The sequence below is a fragment of the Oncorhynchus keta genome, chromosome 23 (assembly GCF_023373465.1).
Source record: "Oncorhynchus keta strain PuntledgeMale-10-30-2019 chromosome 23, Oket_V2, whole genome shotgun sequence".
Taxonomy (NCBI): domain Eukaryota; kingdom Metazoa; phylum Chordata; class Actinopteri; order Salmoniformes; family Salmonidae; genus Oncorhynchus; species Oncorhynchus keta.
In genome coordinates this window covers 21,235,275-21,253,194 of record NC_068443.1, presented here as the reverse complement: position 1 = coordinate 21,253,194, position 17,920 = coordinate 21,235,275, and the positions used below count along the sequence as shown (strand labels likewise).

The 17,920-nt window shown below is 42.8% G+C and overlaps 1 protein-coding gene across 12 annotated transcripts in view; it reads right to left on the bottom strand.

The window, feature by feature from the left end:
* The window catches only part of LOC118401985 (adhesion G protein-coupled receptor L2-like), a 145,168-nt gene that overhangs the window by 81,230 nt on the left and 46,018 nt on the right, over positions 1-17,920 (bottom strand). For all 12 annotated transcript variants that reach the window (XR_004829406.2, XR_004829407.2, XM_035799751.2 and 9 more), the window contains exons 3-5: positions 9,700-9,913; positions 3,714-3,823; positions 246-1,049 (exon numbers count right to left, since the gene is read on the bottom strand). Coding sequence is in view for 10 of the 12 variants with exons in the window: in XM_035799751.2 (XP_035655644.1) it covers positions 246-1,049; positions 3,714-3,823; positions 9,700-9,913 (1,128 nt within the window). In the remaining 2 variants the exon portion in view is untranslated. The remainder of the gene's footprint in view (positions 1-245; positions 1,050-3,713; positions 3,824-9,699; positions 9,914-17,920) is intronic.

Genomic DNA, 17,920 nt, shown 5'->3' with positions numbered 1-17,920 from the left:
AATCAGTCATCTGTGACATCCCATGCAGCAACACACACTCAACACACACAGGAATATATTCAGCACCTGACACAAATACAACACAAAGGGCTGAATCTCAACCTGAAATATGTGAGTGTAACTCAGTCTTTTTACAGAAATCCTGTTTTGATTTCAATGGGAGGCTTGCTTGAAAATTCAATGTACACATACAGATCTCAGATCAGGATTCATCTGAAACAGGCCGTACTGTGACTGAGGCTTACCGTCAGCAGGGTCTTTCTCAGCGTCATACTCCAGGTCGTAGCGCAGGATGTAAAAGTTATTCCACACGTACAGCTGGTTATCTCTGGGGTTGTAATCCACAGCAGCGATGTACTGGTACTGGTTGGGGAACAGGATGTCTGTGTACTCTCCCTGGCTCAGCTTGGTGTTGTAGATGTAGTCGATGTGGCTCTTGGCCGTCTCGCTCTCGTTCTCCTCGTAGGTGGACCGCACCACGTGCAGCACGCCACACACCATGAAGGCATTGGAGGCGGATCTCTTGTCGTACGCCGTCTCCCAGGTGGCCTCGAAGCGGAGCGTGTAAGGGTTGAGCTGTGAGATCACGATTCGTCCGTTGTTTTGCTCCGTTGCGTAGATCACCCACAACCCCCGCTCGTCGACACCGAGGTCTATGTCCGTCTTGCCGCCCCAGCGGTACGGCGAGGTGTCGTGATAGTTGGCGTTGGCCACAATGGCCTCACCACTCTTGATGCGTGTGCGGAGATCAAATTTCACAATGTTGCGCGTGCGCTCCTTGTTAAAGAAGATGGCCCCGTCGTAGGCCACAAAGCCCGTGCCGTCAACGCGATGTGGGAGTTTATACGTCGTAGTCTGGCGGCCATTTTTTAAGTCCTCCAGGGAGGCATACTCAATAAGGGTGTCAGTGCGGTACGGCGTCCAGGGCATGAAGAAGACCTTGTCTCCTGCCTGCAGGGGGTCTTTAGACCACGCCCCCGCCTGTTGCTCCACCTCAAACACAAACGTGGGCTCCCCCACCTCCTTCAGGGTCCCGGGACAAATGAAAACTAGTGAGGGACAGAGAAACAGAAAGATGGGTTTAAGTTTTTTTTAAATATGCAGAGTATAAACAGATATTTCATCACGTATGTAGTGTGTATATTGTATAGTTTTCGCTGCTGTCCAAGTAGAGTGTGGGACAAAGATGAGTGACAGTCATTTAACTAGTGTTTAGTGCTATTGCTTATGAATAGAACGAAAAATCAAAGGTGAAGCCAAGAAAATGATGTGCAAGAGTGAGTAAAGGACTTGCTTCTTTATAGAGTTTGTCTGCCGTACACGTTAACTGTGTGGGACCAAACAAATCCAAAAAGTCAAACCAAAGGAGGATAAACCCTGTAAATGCAAGACATGTAAGGGGATGGGAGAGGTAGGGATGAAGTGTATACTGGAACCCTTGTTTTAATTGCAACCTCTACCTGGCATCAAACAGTGACACTGACAATTGTGTAAATGGCAAAACTGCACATGCTTACTGAAAAAGCACACAGAGAATGATAAGGGATAAGACTTGTGGAGAGAACCACAACAACATTCTGGATGGAGGAGGTGGCAGTGAAGCTGGGGTAAGATGAGAGTAGGGTTTGGAGAGGAGACAGGACAACAACAGCAGAGGTCTTTTACCTCTGCTGTTGGACTTCTTGGGTTTGGGGTTTTGTTGGGCTTCTTTCAGTTTTTGCCAACCTCACTCTCCCATATCTGCCAACAGGTGACCATCACACATGTAAGTGTGTATTATAAGCATTTGTGAAATGTAAATGTCTTTTTTTTTTGCATATCCCAACTCCCTGAGATACCCCCGGAGGGTGGGGTCAAGTCGTGGGTCAGCCATTATCAACAGTGACCCTGGAGCAATTAGGTTTAAGTGCCTTGCTCAAGGGCACAGACAGATTTTTAACTTTGTCGGCTCAGAGATTTGAACTAGCGACCTTTTGGCCACTGGCCCAATGCTCTCACTGCTAGGCTACCTGATGCACAGCATTATTTGTTTAGCATGCTACCGAGCTCAGTGCAATGCATATGATACTGTATGATAACATTTATGCATTTCTGTATTTGAGAGCTCTAGCTAATAGTTTTTTATAGTTAGGCTTGGTGGTAGCTTAGTTATGTTGTTGTGTCCGACTATGTCATTTGAATTTAAATGGGAAAATAACCCTCTTAAAATGTCTTCACATGCTTGTGAATTGGTGTATCTGTATCATGTTGTATTATTGAAATGTATAATGGTTTAGATGACAAACTGCCTTCATAGCATTCTTCCAAACTGTCTACTGCGAGATTTGAGGTACTAGAGGTGCGTAGGGGATGTAATATCTGGTGACGTACGAGACCAGCACTGGTAACATGTCTAGTGAATCTGAACGGGCTCCATCTCTCAAACCTCAAGGCTGCTTTTACAAATCGGCTTTGAAATTAAAATTATCTCCCAGAGTTGCAATCAACACCTTATGGGGGTTTGGGGCAGGCGTTTTGACAAGAGGTAATCAGGAGGGAGGAGACAAGAGGGAGGGTTGTAACACCACATTACAGGGAGCTGGGGAAGGGTGGGGCTGGGACAGAGGGAGGACTGGACCACTCATTTACCTTTTTGTTCCACTTCTATTTTAGGCATTGAAAAAGAAAGAAAGCAAACAAGAAAGAGTGCAAGAGGGAGAGAAAGGTTATCGTGAGTCAACTACCAGGTAGGCTACATGAGTAGAGAAGGTTACAGGATATGATCGATAGAGGACCAAGAGATGGCTGTTTTGGGGGAACAAGAAAAACAGCAAACAGAAGGAGATTATCAGACCCTATAATATGGAAGCATACAGGTTAGGGCTGGAGACAAACTACACAAATTGTTCAACCAATCACGATTCCATGCTTTTCTAGCCATCAAAATAATATTTGTTTTGCCTGATTGCATCAGTAATAAACAGGCCGAATTACTGTCCAAGTGAATTGTTTGACATAAAGAAACATTGTACTGTTTCTGAAATCCCTAATCAGTTTAAAATCAGATAACATTCTTAGAGAAACAGCAAAAGGGTTATATCTGGCAGTATTGTCTGGGGCGGTATTTACTCAAAAACTTTATAGACACAAATCTAAATTCCGTAGTCCGCTTCGCCCACACACAGAACATTACTTGCCAATGTTACAGGCACAATTTCCCGAATGAGCCAAAAAATACAATTGCAAGTGAACAATGGCTGATGTCGAGCAACCCAATATTGAGTTCCTTCATTAAAGCAGTGAAGCAACAAACGGAAGAGGGAAAAGATCCTAGCGAGACAACTAAGGAACAAGAAAGACTGAAACATAGAAGGAGAGAGAGGATAGAGGTTAATACAGAAAAGATACAAGAGGGGACGGAAAGTTAGATGAGAAATGGAGAAGAGGTCAAAAACTAAATATTATTTCATGAAAATAAATCTTCAGCTAATTACATACCGTAACAGCAACAAGAGTCAGATTATTATTTTTATAAATACATTTACTATTTCATTTAAAAAGATCAGCTTTTCATTGTTTTATAACAGACAGAAAACAAACTTCTACACACAGATAACACATATCCCCCCCTCCGACAGGACCCCCACTTAATAAGTAAAGGATCTAATAAACCTAACTACACATTCAAGAAAAAACAGATAGTTGCACAGCATCATTACATGCTGAATACTTACTATATGGGACACATTCATACTGGACCTCTAGGTACTTGTAAGTGCCAGGACAAGGATCAGGGAAGACATCAGAGCCAGTCACAACCACACACTGGGTACGGTTGTTGCACCTGGAAAAGATGGATCACAAACATTTCAGCAATGACACAAACTACTATAACATCCCCAGAGTGGTATTAGAATGAGAGAGACACATGAATAATACATAGACACTTCCCTCTTCCCTCCACACACTCATTCAAATCCGGTTTGCAGTATTGCTGTAGTGAAGGATATGAAAATCATATTAATCCGAGCAGGGCATTAAATATACTGTACTGTTGATGCTATTAACAAGTTGAGGGAGGAAGAAGAGAATAAATAGAGGGAGATAAATAAAAGAGAGAAACAGTAAATAGATAAAGAGAAACACACACACACACACACACACACAGTAAATATATATATAAAGAGGAATACGGACACAGTGTGGAAGAATGAGGAGTTGAGCTGAAGAAAGGTAGGGAGTATATTATGGGATGTTCATGTATATGAGATGAGAATATCAGCCTTATCAGTTCCAGCCACTAAGCACCACTCACCCACACAAAGAGCAATTAAAATGTGCACAACAGGCGGCTGCAGAGGGTAATTGGCTGAAGTGACTGTTTCTAGTGGGTCACAGGAAACACATAAGTCTCATCAAGTGAAAACCATGTACTGTTTATCAAGTGTTGCCCGTGTATTTGTTATGGGAGACTCCCTAGCCTTTGCTATGGGAGTTAGTTATTTGCCTCATAACTTGAAATGACCTTGGCTATGAAGTTTTATGTACTACTCTTAAAACTGTTACAACTGTGTGTGTTTGTGTTTGTGAGTGAAAGATGGAGGGGGAGAGAGAGGGGAATAGAATAACTGATTTTGTGTAAATATAGGATGAAATTGGCCTCACTTCAATCAAGCTCTCTTGAGGCTGAGGGATTGAGAAGGCATAGCATCAACAGCAGCCGCAGAGGCATCCCAGCTAGCACTTTTGGTTCCTAGGAAGTTGTGAGAACGTCTGTTTTTGGTTTCACATTGGATGTGGAAATGAAGCCATACGTTTCATGACCGGTAAAACGGAGCGTTTTTTGACGTTCTAAGTGAAAATGTCTTTATTATTAGCCCTCTATGAACAGAAATGATAGGTTATTTGGAGGTTTTGAATAACTTCCTTAAAACTAACTGAATGTTTCAACAAGACTTAACTTTTTAAAACTCCAAGCACAGATCAGACACTTCCATAGGCATTAATCATGCAAACATTTATTTATATATTTCAGTGAGATTCAAACCTATAGTCTTTTGTTCTCTATCTATGGAATTAGGCCACTGCGTCACCAGGATGGAGTTAGCATGCCATGGTTTTTTACGCATACAAAGGTGGTCATTTTAGTCTATTTAGACAGACCCCATTTCAAAAGAAACAAGCACTCATTAAGATCAGGTGTGGTCAATTATTGGGGGCAGCTAACACACCTGAACACACTTAGAGGATAGAGAGAGAGTATTGTTACAGCCCTTGGTTCACTCTGCTGTAGCTCTACTTTCACATCATCATCTGCTCATTTTCTTAACGTTTTCTTAACGTTCTCAGAATAATTTGAGAACATGAATTTAAAAAGAACCATTGAACTTTTAGGAAACATTCTGTTAAAGTAATGAAATATCAAGAAACTTTAGTTAATTTCAAACAAATCAAATGTATGTCACATGCTTGTAAACACAAAAATATAATAACAAATATAAAAAGTGACAGGAGGAACAAAGTCGTATGTATGGCTTTGTGTGTGCGCGTGTGGGTGTCGGTGCATGTTGTGTGTTGTGTGTGTGTGTGTGTGTGTGTGTGTGTGTGTGTGTGTGTGTGTGTGTGTGTGTGTGTGTGTGTGTGTGTGTGTGTGTGTGTCAGGGGTGTCAGTCTAAGTATGTGTGAGTGATTGGGTAGAGTCGGTGCAAGAGTTATTGGTCAATGCAGGTAGTCTGGGTAGCCATTTGATTAGCTATTTAGCAGTCTTGTTTAGCAGTCATATGGCTTGTGGGTAGAAGCTTTCCAGGGTCCTGTTGGTTCCAGACTTGGTGGACTGGTACCGCTTGCCGTGCGGTAGCAGAGAGAAGATTCTATGGCTTGGGTGGCTGGAGTCTGATAATTTTCTCTTACTTCCTCTGACACCGCCTGGTATAGAGGTCCTAGATGGCAGGGAGCTCAGCCCCAGCAATGTACTAGGCCATAATCACCACCCTCTTGCAGTCCGGTGCCTTGCCAGTTGCCGTACCAAGCGGTGATGCAGCCAGTCAAGATGCTCCCAAATGGTGCAGCTGTAGAACGTTTTGAGGTTCTGAGGGCCCATGACAAACCTTTTCAGCCTCCCGAGGGGAAGGGGCTCTGTCGTGCCCTGTTCTAAACTGTTTGTGTGTGTGGACCATATCAATTCCTTAGTGATGTGGACACAGAGGAACTTGAAGCTCTCGACTCGCTCCACTACAGCCCCATCGATGTGGATGGGTGCGTGTTAACCCCTCTGTTTCCTGTGGTCCACAATCAGCTCCTTTGTCTTACTGATGTTGAGGGAGAGGTTGTTGTCCTGGCACCACACTGCCACGTATCTGAACTCCTACTCCTATCGTCGTCGGTGATCAGTCCTGCCATGTGCTGAGAATGTTCCAAAGCCAAGCAACTATTCTGCACCCTTCCCAGAAAGTTGTGGGATGGTTGTATGTAAAATACCCAGAGGACAAAACCACGCTCTCACCAAGCTCGAAGAAGCATGTGGCTCTCAGAACGTTATGTGCTGGAAACAGTTATCCATTACAAAAACAAGCTGAAAGAATTGCACACCGTTTAGTGATAAATATTTGAGAAGGTCAAATGCAAAGTCGTGCAAGTTGGACAGATCTCTCACAGAATCACAGCTGAAGCAGAAAGCCTAGCTGTCCCTCAAAAGCCGAAAAGGAGAGCTTTCAGTGTGACAGCCAAAGTAGAAATTAGGTTGTTATCAGACCTGCCATAAAACTTCCCTGCAGTGAGCCAGTAACCTTGTAGGAAATCCATGTGTAGTTATAATTACGTACAGATAAGAAACACATACGTAAAATGCTAAGAGTTTATTAACCAGCCACTCGTTGCCCATTACTGCCTGCTTATAAGTATGTGATTAGCATTGAAATATTGGACAATTACGTCCAACTTATGTACGGTCGGTAGGCTAATACATTTTTTTCTCCCATTACGTCTCCCTTGAATCATCTATTCTACAATAGCAGCCGGCAGATCATCATCGTCATCACCATCACAATGACATTACACAAGGTTTTTTGGGGATGCAGACAAGACAGTGGCGTCTGATATGTGAGCTACAGTCATCAACTCCCCTCCGTCAGAAAATATTAATTATGAAAAATGTCATTATCCCCCGCCCAGGGCTATTACCCTGTCCTACTCTGAAGGGAGAAATAGCGATGACAGGGAAAGAGTGTGAAAACCCCTACAGACCTTTCCTTGCAATTAATCTGTAAGCTAGCTTGCTACCGTTTTATGTTTTTTTCTCCCTCCAATGACACCAGAAATGATGAAACCAAAGAAGTTAATTTATAGACATGACTCATGTGTAAACACTAATTTCTCTCCTTTGAAACAGTGATTATTTTCACGGATCATATTTTTCTGTTAATCATCATATTTGTGTCGTTTTTGTTTATGACCAATTGGCTGATGGGTTCTTTTTAATTCTTCAAATACTTAGTAAACCGATAGTGGCATCCATGGTCACGGACAAATCCCCACCATCATTTTTCTCTCCTTATGAGGTGTATTCATCTCCATTGTTTCAGCCAGCATGTGTCAGACAATCACAACCGTTGTCCAGGAGTTTCCCTCCATTGTCATAATCGGTGGTTTAAAGTTTGTATCCGTACATTTTTTTACACGCTGATCATATCGAAAAAAGAAAATACTTCTGCATTTCCTGCTGTGTAAACACATTGCAAATAGGCTCACGATAACTCCTGATAAAGTTGGGTAGCTGATATTCAGAGCTTAAATAGCCAAACTGATTAGTCACAGGTATCAGGACTAATAAAGCCAATGCAACAGCCTGTTTTACAAATGGTGGGCCTAACACATGGATGGGCATTCAGAAAATTCCATTGTGGGCCGACATGGTAGGCTACACCCCAGTAAGCATGAGCCGACGTCTTTTTTTTGTCCTGGCAGACCGGACATATTTTTGGGGTCTTGTAAAAACGGTAGGCTTACCACATAGATGGCTATTCATAAAATAAAAGTTCAGGCAACACTGTAGGCTACACCTCTGTAAGCACGGGCTGATGCTTTTTGGATGTCTTTTTTTGGTGCAGTCCGGACCGGCCTTGATTTTGGACAAATATAGATATTTATAAATTACGTCTTTTCAACTTTCATTCAAACCAAATACAAGCCTGATTTCAACATCTGGAAAATACACCTTTTTAACTTGAATTCAGAACCGAAAATGAACCCGATTTCAACGTCCTGGGAAAAAATGTATTTTAAACCTACAGAAAATGCTTATTTTCACCTTTCATTCAGAACCTACATTTAATATAACTTAAACACCAGAAAAATACGTCTTTTCAATGTCATTTTGCTTGCTGGGACTATTCTAGTTCTGTGGAGGCAGCATTTTTTTAGTCTCACCTAGGGTGGCAGAACGGGAAGAACTGGCCCTGTGCGTGCGTAATGGGAGCGCACTTGTGCGCGGCTGTATAAGTAATACTTTTTGCCGCCTGTTGGCCTGCAGAACTATTGTTATGAAAATTTCTATTCATTAATGGAAAGTATACCTGCTTTGAAGATAAGCCAGGAATGTTTAAGATGTTTATTTAGACAGAATATGCAAATCTGGGTACAATGAAGGTGTCTATTACATGATTTAATATGCCATATTTGGGTAAAGAGCTCCATGGTTAATGGTATGGTAAATACTAAGTGGCTATAGGTATAAAGGTGTTCAACCTGTGAGCTAATGTAGTGTTCTAGCTCTAGTATATAAGCTGTGTGGGGAGGCCGTCCATAGCCTGGTATACCCCAACCTGCTACAGTATAGATGGTTTGACAGGGTAGGCCTGACTTCATTTAGATTCCAAACGGTATTTTGAGTCTGTTCATTTTGTAAATACCTTTGGAGATTATGTAAATAGTAATTGAATTTCGTCATTCAACTGGAACCACCTTTCACTGTTAATAAACTGGACACTATTGTGCACCTGATCCTGCTGCCTCCTGCTACTTTACTGTCCTTAAGGCTGCTCCAACAACCGGCCCGTACCACATGGGGTCCTTAAATACACACCGCCGGGCTGGGGCCGGCACAACAGCAGAGTTAAAGTGATGAAAGCAGCCTAGTGACTGCACTGTAGCTAAATGCCCTGGGAGAGTGTTACTAATATAAATGGTATTGTAAAGGGGGAAGGGGTATTGCTCAGGGCGTTGGGCTGGGCCGTGTCAATGTTGGAAAAAAGAAGCCAAATGTTCATGTGACTCTTTGGGTCCTTTTGAGATGGACCGGCTGGCTGGCTGGCTGATTGTGCAGCTGCAGTGGTACTGGTGCAGGAATGCATAGACCATATGGTCTAGGGTTGCTACTAATGACCCCCTGTCCAGTTTTTAAAGTCTAGAGTTTCACAACAATACCCCCCAAAAACCATCTGATTATTGAAAGACAGGGAGGTGTGGGTAAACTGTCTGTTTTTTTGTCCACAAGTTGAATATGTGACAAAAACGCTAGTTTATTAGGGTTACCACCCAAACCAAAACCACTTGTTTTCATTTGCAAGTTGTGGATCCAGAATTACTAGACTGGACTCTAGAATATCGTGCCACCACACATCCATAACTAACTCCAGGTTTTATTTGTGTAACGAGACCTCTCTGTTCTATAACCTTTGAAATACAATATTCTAGGCCTTGGGTGAGGTAACAGTTGACTCTTACCTTTGTGATATGATCTTGTAGGCATCGGGGAGGTAGCAGTTGATGTTCTCCATCTGGAACGGGTCGGCGTCGCAGATCTTGTTGTCCGTGCGGCCGTAGTTGGCCGTCTCGATCATGATGACATCAGCACCAGGGCAGCGGAGATCAATGGCGTAGCCCTCGCAAGAGAGCTCTCTTCTGACCAGGCCAAACGGCAGAGCGGCACGACTGAATCCTGGGAGAGAGGAAGGATGGGCGGGATCGAGGGAGCGAGAGAAAGAAATATTAGGACATTAGTACAAAAACTATAATTACACATTTCTCTACGGCCTCGTTTTCTGGCAAAGATATCACATCAAAGTCGTAGGATATCTGAAGTTATATAGTCATCGTTTAAAAGTCAATGTAACAACCCAGGGAACAAATTCAAATACACCTAAACACAAAACTATAAATACACTAAATCCCTCTCTCACTTCCTCTTCCAAGACCATAGTTCAACTAAGTTTGAATGGTTTGTTTCGACAATGGGGCACAAGCTCCCTCATTAGATTTTTGGTTTATGTGTTCTGTTTTTCTATCAGTAAAGCAACAGGCAAAAAAGAGCCTGAATCTACCAGCAGTAACATGGAGTGTAATTTAATCCATTTTACAACGATCGAAGAGGGGACTGTTTGGAGTCCACAGATGAGAGAAAGAATCTATACATGGAGCTCAGCAAATGTGAACACCAGCCAAGTAGTGGTGCTTTGGGGACAATTTACTATTTAGCTAAATGGTTGCACCCCCATCAACAAATTATATTGAAAGGGATTTTCACCCTTGCTTTTTTTACCTAAAAACAATAAAACCTCAAGCCAAAATACCTTGAAAGTACAAATAGATATATTTAGAAAAAGAAAAGAGAAAATCAAAAAAGAAAGGTCATCAACAATGAAATCTAGGGATGCACAATATATCGGTAAGCATATCGGAATCGGCCGATATTAGCTAAACATGCCCGCATCGGCCTGATGTCTAGTTTAACGCCAAAAACTGGTGTGAAAGCTGACGTGCATACCTATATAACGTAGGTAGATGACGTAATGACGGCACAACAAAATATCGCGCTACACGTGCAACACAGCATTCCTAACCGAAGTACAATGTCTGCTGTGTGAATCGAGCAGTCATTTGAAAAAGTAAGAACATTTTAGCGACACAACTCAAAGGCGAAATCCATTAACCCCAAGATAATAGAATTCATTGCTCTTGACAATCAACCGTTCTCTGTCGTGGATGATGTTGGTTTTCTCCGACTGGTCGAGCCCCGGTACACACTACCGGAGTTACACAGTAATGTTGAAACTCACATCCATGAGCTACTTGCTATGAGCGTCACTGCTATTAGCTTCACGACTGACATTTGGACCAGCGATGTCAGCCCCATGAGCATTATGAGTCTGACGCACAGTGGGTCCATGAGGATTTCCTACTGAGGAAAGCTGAATTACATGCTCAAGAATGTGCTTGTTCTCATACCACTGCTACCATTTCAATGGCATTTGAGAACATGTTTGAAACTTGTAAAAATGGACACTCCTAGCTCCATTCGAGCAACTGACTGGAGAAATAAACTCAACTGTGTCTGCAGCAGACGTGACACCCTCTGTCATGTCATTGAAACGCCTGCTCAACAAAAATGCCAACACAGAACGGCGGGTTAACTTGGAAAAGTACTCTACCAGAGGCTGTGAACAAGTGATTCGGTGGCACTCTCTCTGAGCCTCTACTGTGTTGCGTCAATGCTCGATACTAGGTACAAGGACCACTACTTCGATGCAGACAAGAGACGGACGGGGCTAACGTGAAATGTTACATACACAGCTGGACAAGATAGAAACGGACACAGTGACAGTGGGCACCGAGGAAGAGCGGCCACGGACAGACAGAGCTGAAACTTCACCGCTTGACATGTATGATGAAATGAGACTGAACAATGAAACAGCACAGCAAGCGAAAGAAATAGGTTTTGATGATGTTTTACTGGTAATGGGGACATACAGTTGGTCGGAAGTCAGAAGGTTGGAGTGATTAAAACTTGTTTTTCAACCACTCCACTAATTTCTTGTTAACAAACTATAGTTTTGACAAGACAGTTAGGACATCTACTTTGTGCATGACACAAGTCATTTTTACAACAATTGTTTACATGCAGATTATTTCACTAATAATTCCCTGTGTCACAATTCCAGTGGGTTAGAAGTTTACAAACACTAAGTTGACTGTGCCTTTAAACAGCTTGGAAAATTCCAGAAAATGTCATGGCTTTAGAAGCTTCTAATAGGCTAATTGACATCATTTGAGTCAATTGGAGGTGTACCTGTGGGATGTATTTCAAGGCCGACCTTCAAACTCAGTGCCCCTGTGCTTTGACATCATGGGAATATCAAAGGTAATCAGCCAAGACCTCAGAAAAAAATTGCAGGCCTCCACAAGTCTGGTTCATCCTTGGGAGCAATTTCCAAATGCCTAAAGGTACCATGTTCATCGGTACAAACAATAGTAAGCAAGTATAAACACCATGGGACCACGCAGCCGCCATATCGCTCAGGAAGGAGACATGTTCTATCTCCAAGAGATGAACGTACTTTGGTGCAATAAGTGAAAATCAATCCCAGAACAACAGCAAAGGACCTTGTGAAGATGCTGGAGGAAACAGGTACAAAAGTATCTATATCCACAGTAAAACGAGTCCTATATCAACATAACCTGAAAGGCAACTCAGCAAGCAAGAAGTGCTCCAAAACCACCATAAAAAGGCCAAACTGCGGTTTGCAACTGCACATGGGGACAAATATCATACTTTTTGGAGAAATGTCCTCTGGTCTGATGAAACAAAACTAGAAATGTTTGGCCATAATGACCATTGTGAAGCACGGAGGTGGCAGCAACATGTTGTGGGGGTGCTTTGCTGCAGGAGGGACTGGTGCACTTCACAAAATAAATGGCATCATGAAGAAGGAAAATTGAACATATTGATATATTGAAGCAACATCTCAAGACATCAGTCGTGAAGTTAAAGCTTGGTCGCAAATGGGTCTTCCAAATGGACAATGACCCCAAGCATACTTCCAAAGTTGTGACAAAATAGCTTAAGGACAACAAAGTCAAGGTATTGGTGTGGGTATCACAAAGCCCTGACCGCAAAATGTGTGGGCAGAACTGAAAAGGCGAGCAAGGAGGCCTACAAACCTGACTCAGTTACACCAGCTCTGTCAGGAGGAATGGGTCAAAATTCACCCAACTTATTTTGGGAAGCTTGTGGAAGGCTACCCAAAACATTTGACCCAACTTAAACAATTTAAAGGCAATACTACCAAATACTAATTTGAGTGTATGTAAACTTCTGACCCACTGGGAATGCGAAGAAATAAACAAAAGCTGAAATAAATCCTTCTCTCTACTATTATTCTGACATTTCACATTCTTAAAATAAAGTGGTGATCCCAACTGACCTAAGACAGGGAATATTTACTAGGATTAAATGTCAGTAATTGTGACAAACTGAGTTTAAATGTATTTGGCTAAGGTGTATGTAAACATCCGACTTCAACTGTACGTAAATGGCAACAAAATTATTTGTTTGATCTGTGGGTGTTTCAACTATTTAACTGCACTAGAATGCTTACAAAGGCTGCTAAGATTTGAAATATCGGTTATTGGTATCGTTTTGTTTTTTTTGGCAAAGAAAATATCGGATACCAGGCAAAAATCTCATATCGGTGCATCCCTAATGAAATCCATTAATTATGTTTTCAAAATTTGAAGTATATACTGTCACAGGTTGCAGTTTATTTGGAGGCAATCACAAAGAAAAGTCCTCAAGGTCCAGAAATGCATCTGGTGGGCCACTAAAGAACTAGGTTTGAGGCAGTAGCACTGCGTGAACTGTCAATAATCACTGTTGTCCATGGCAACAGTGTGCCTCCCCAAGTGGCCAGTTGCCATTTGTGTTTTCTGCCACTGCACTACTCTCCTAATTAGTCTCTCCATTCAGCATGTTACCTTCTCAGCACTCACATTGGCTCCTTGGCATTGTCATGTAATAACACAAACCACCCAAGGTTCGCTTGCACACGCCTGCTAATTGCACCGACACACACACACACACACTTTTGACACCCAGGGCCTGACGCAATTAGCAATTGTTTGAACGAATGGCTCAAAGTTGAAGTGATTTCGGCTTGAAATTCTAACTACCCTGAGACACCGACCTTGGCTCAAACTTCTGTCTGTCTGCTTGTCATAATCTAGCCTGTAGTGGTGCCTTGCCTTGTTTTATTATAATGGTATTCTGTGTCGGTCCACAAATGTCACAGACAAACGCTGACGAGTGTCGAGCAAGGTTTGAATACAAACTTGGATATAAAGCACCTGTAAGCCACGAGGTGAGAAACTCTGAGGACTTGGAGGCACCAACCAGCTCTCAATAAGAAAATACCTTATGTATTAACCACTTTACAAGATAATGCTATGGACTTTCATACAAGACTACTTCAGAGATATATACAAACACACACACACACACACACACACACACACACACACACACACACACACACACACACACACACACACACACACACACACACACACACAGAGACACACACACACACACACACACACACACACACACACACACACACACACACACACACACACACACACACACACACACAGAGACACACACACACACACACACAGAGAGACACACACACACACACACACACACACACACACACACACACACACACACACACACACAGAGACACACACACACACACACACAGAGACACACACACACACAGAGAGACACACACACACACAGAGAGACACACACACACACACACACACACACACACACACACACACACAGAGACACACACACACACACACACACACACACACACACACACACACACACACACACACACACACACACAGAGACACACACACACACACACACAGAGACACACACACACACACACACACACACACACACACACACACACACACACACACACACACACACACACAGAGACACACACACACACACACACACACACACACACACACACACACACACACACACACACACACACACACACAGACACACACACACACACACACACACAGAGACACACACACACACACACACACAGACACACACACACACACACACACACACACACACACACACACACACACACACACACACACACAGAGACACACACACACACACACACACACACACACACACACACACACAGAGACACACACACACACACACACTCAACATTTTGGGGTAACTTAGAAAGTGTAGACATTGCTAATGTTGTAAATGACTATTATAGCTGGAAAGGGCTGATTTTCATGGAATATCTACATAGGCGTGCAGGGGCCCATTATCAGCAACCATCACTCCCAATGGCACGTTGTGTTATCTAATCCAATTTGATCATTTTAAAAAGGCTAATTGATCATTCGAAAACCCTTTTGCAATTATGTTAGATCACAGCTGAAAACTGTGGAGCTGATTAAGGAAGCAATAAAACTGGCCTTCTTTAGACAAGTTGAGTATCTGGAGCATCAGCATTTGTCTTGGAATGCCAAGAGTGTGCAAAGCTGTCATCAAGGCAAAGGGTGGCTACTTTGAAGAAATTCAAATATAAAATATATTTTGATTTGTTTAATACTTTTTTTGTTACTACATGATTCCATGTGTGTTATATCCTCGTTTTGATGTCTTCACAATTTTTCTACAATATACAAAATAGTAAAAAATCAATAAAAACCCTTAAGTAGGTGTGTCCAAACTTTTGACTGGTACTGTACGTGCCATTGGGGGTTGTATGTTCATTCCATCTAGTCCAACTAACTGCAACAACCACTGTAATTATCCATATACCCTTTATTTCATGAGAAACCTGTCCAGAATAGGGAATGATGAAACACAGACCGTGCGGCTTCAACTTTACCGCAAAGACTAATGAACAGGTTCCGCGACCATTCCTCATGGAGGGAGTGACAGCTTTATCACACTGGCTACAGAAAGCAGACATAAATAATGCATTTCATGGGGTTTTAGAGTTTCTCAATGGAGAAACCCTCCTTTGAGCAGACTGTAGCTTGCTATCCCCTTCACTGTATTTCCCCTCCCTCCCCTTCTGTCCACCAGCTTGCTATAGGCCATCTATCCGTGCACTATATGGTCTGATCACACACAGCTGCTATCAATTGAGGCCTAGCAATTGATTAAGCCTGGGGCTCGCTTGCCTCCTCCTCCTCCCCGGTACTGTATAGATACATCTGGTCATAGGGCAACAATATATCAATTAAGGGAGAGTATCTTCACTGTCAGGCAGCCCACAAGGACAAATTGTGGTGTCTCCTGGCTCTCTTCACTCTTCAGATAGCATGGATCTCATTAATGACAATCTTACTTCCTGGTAATTGGACACGTATCATGACAAATCTTTCCCAAAACGTAATATTTTGAGAAAATAATGTTGTTTTTCTAAAGGGGGAAATAATGGAATAAAACATTATTTGCTTCTGTTTGAGAACTGCACATCATGTTCCCTCAATCATCATTAGATCCAAGCGTTCACAATACAATTAAGTGAACAGTTGGGGAACAGTTGTACTTTACAACGTAGCCATTTTTAGGAACATCACTCTTATTAAAAGTACAAATGAGGCAGAGAGGTTTACACAGGGGGGAGGGGGAAAAATGGTATGTATGATGGGTTGGGGAAGTGTGAAAGGCTTTTTATTTCATGGCTCCATGTAGCTTTGTTTGACTGCTCTGCTACAACTTTGCAGTGGTAGGAGAATAACTGCCACAGGACACAAGCACGTTGGGCAGCCAGCTGCAGTTCACAACAGTTCAGAAGACGGGAGGGAAAATCCATAGCACATTCTCTGTGTGTAAAAAAGAACGAAGCAAGTCTACCTCCCTCTTTATTGGTCCTTCAGACTAACATTAAATCCTCCTACGGCTGCATCCAACAGGCCAGTAAATCCAGTCAATAATATATTTTATACAACGGGTGGATCTAATCCTGGATGCTGACTGGTTAAAACTGCATTCCAGCCAGTGTCTATTCCACAAGTACCACTGGCTAAATCTACGATGTTAAAATGCCTATTTACTGTTCCATCTCACTGCTCAATCCAGTGTCTCATCAACCCAGCCAGGTCATTTAGAAACTTGATCTCCACTATAAAAAGCATATAGACATTATTTCACATTTATTTTAGACTAGCATTTGATTTTCAACAGCGGAAATTTGTATAAACCTTGCTGTCTGTCTCTGACATTTGTAAAACTGCTTCAATGATGAAATCCTGCTGTCCCAAAGTTCTCCCCAATTTCAAGGTATCCAATTGGTAGTTACAGTCTTGTCTACTTGCTGCGACTCCCGTACGGACTCGGGAGAGGCAAATGTCGAGAGCCAAGCGTCCCCCGAAACACAACTCAACCAAGCAGCACTGCTTCTTGACACAATGCCCACTTAACCCGGAAGCCAGCCGCATCAATGTGTCGGAGGAAACACCGTACACCTGGCGACCGTGTCAGCATGCACTGCGCCCGGCCCGCCACAGGAGTCGCTAGTGCGTGATGGGAAAAGGACATCCCTACCGGCCAAACCCTCCCCCAAGTCAGACGACACTGGGCCAATTGTGCGCCGCCCCATGGGTCTCCAGGTCGCAGCCGACTGCGACAGAGCCTGGACTCGAACCCAGAATCTAGTGGCACAGCTAGCACTGTGACGCAGTGCTATAGACCACTGCGTCACTCGGGAGGCCGTCCCATAAGAATGAACGTATCGAGACAGACAGACAGGCAGCTTTTCTCAGCCAGTCAAAATCATGAATCAGTTGGCATAATGTTTTTGGATATATACAAATAAATGTCAGTAGAAAACAGGCCAAACTAAATGAAATGCAGCAAGTTTGCTGTCTTCAGTTAGAAGTGATTGTGTTACCTGTGTTGTTGGCTAGTTCCTCTGAACAGCAGTGTCATGACAAGAGAGAGCACATTTTCTATGCCAGGCGAAATCATGCATCATTAGCTCATTCCTATGGATGTATCCAAATAAAATGTCACTAGAAAACAGCTTAAACAAACTCAAAATGCAGATACTTTGCTGTTATTCTTGCTGCAATGTTTGACCTGATGAAGTTAGCTGTAGTT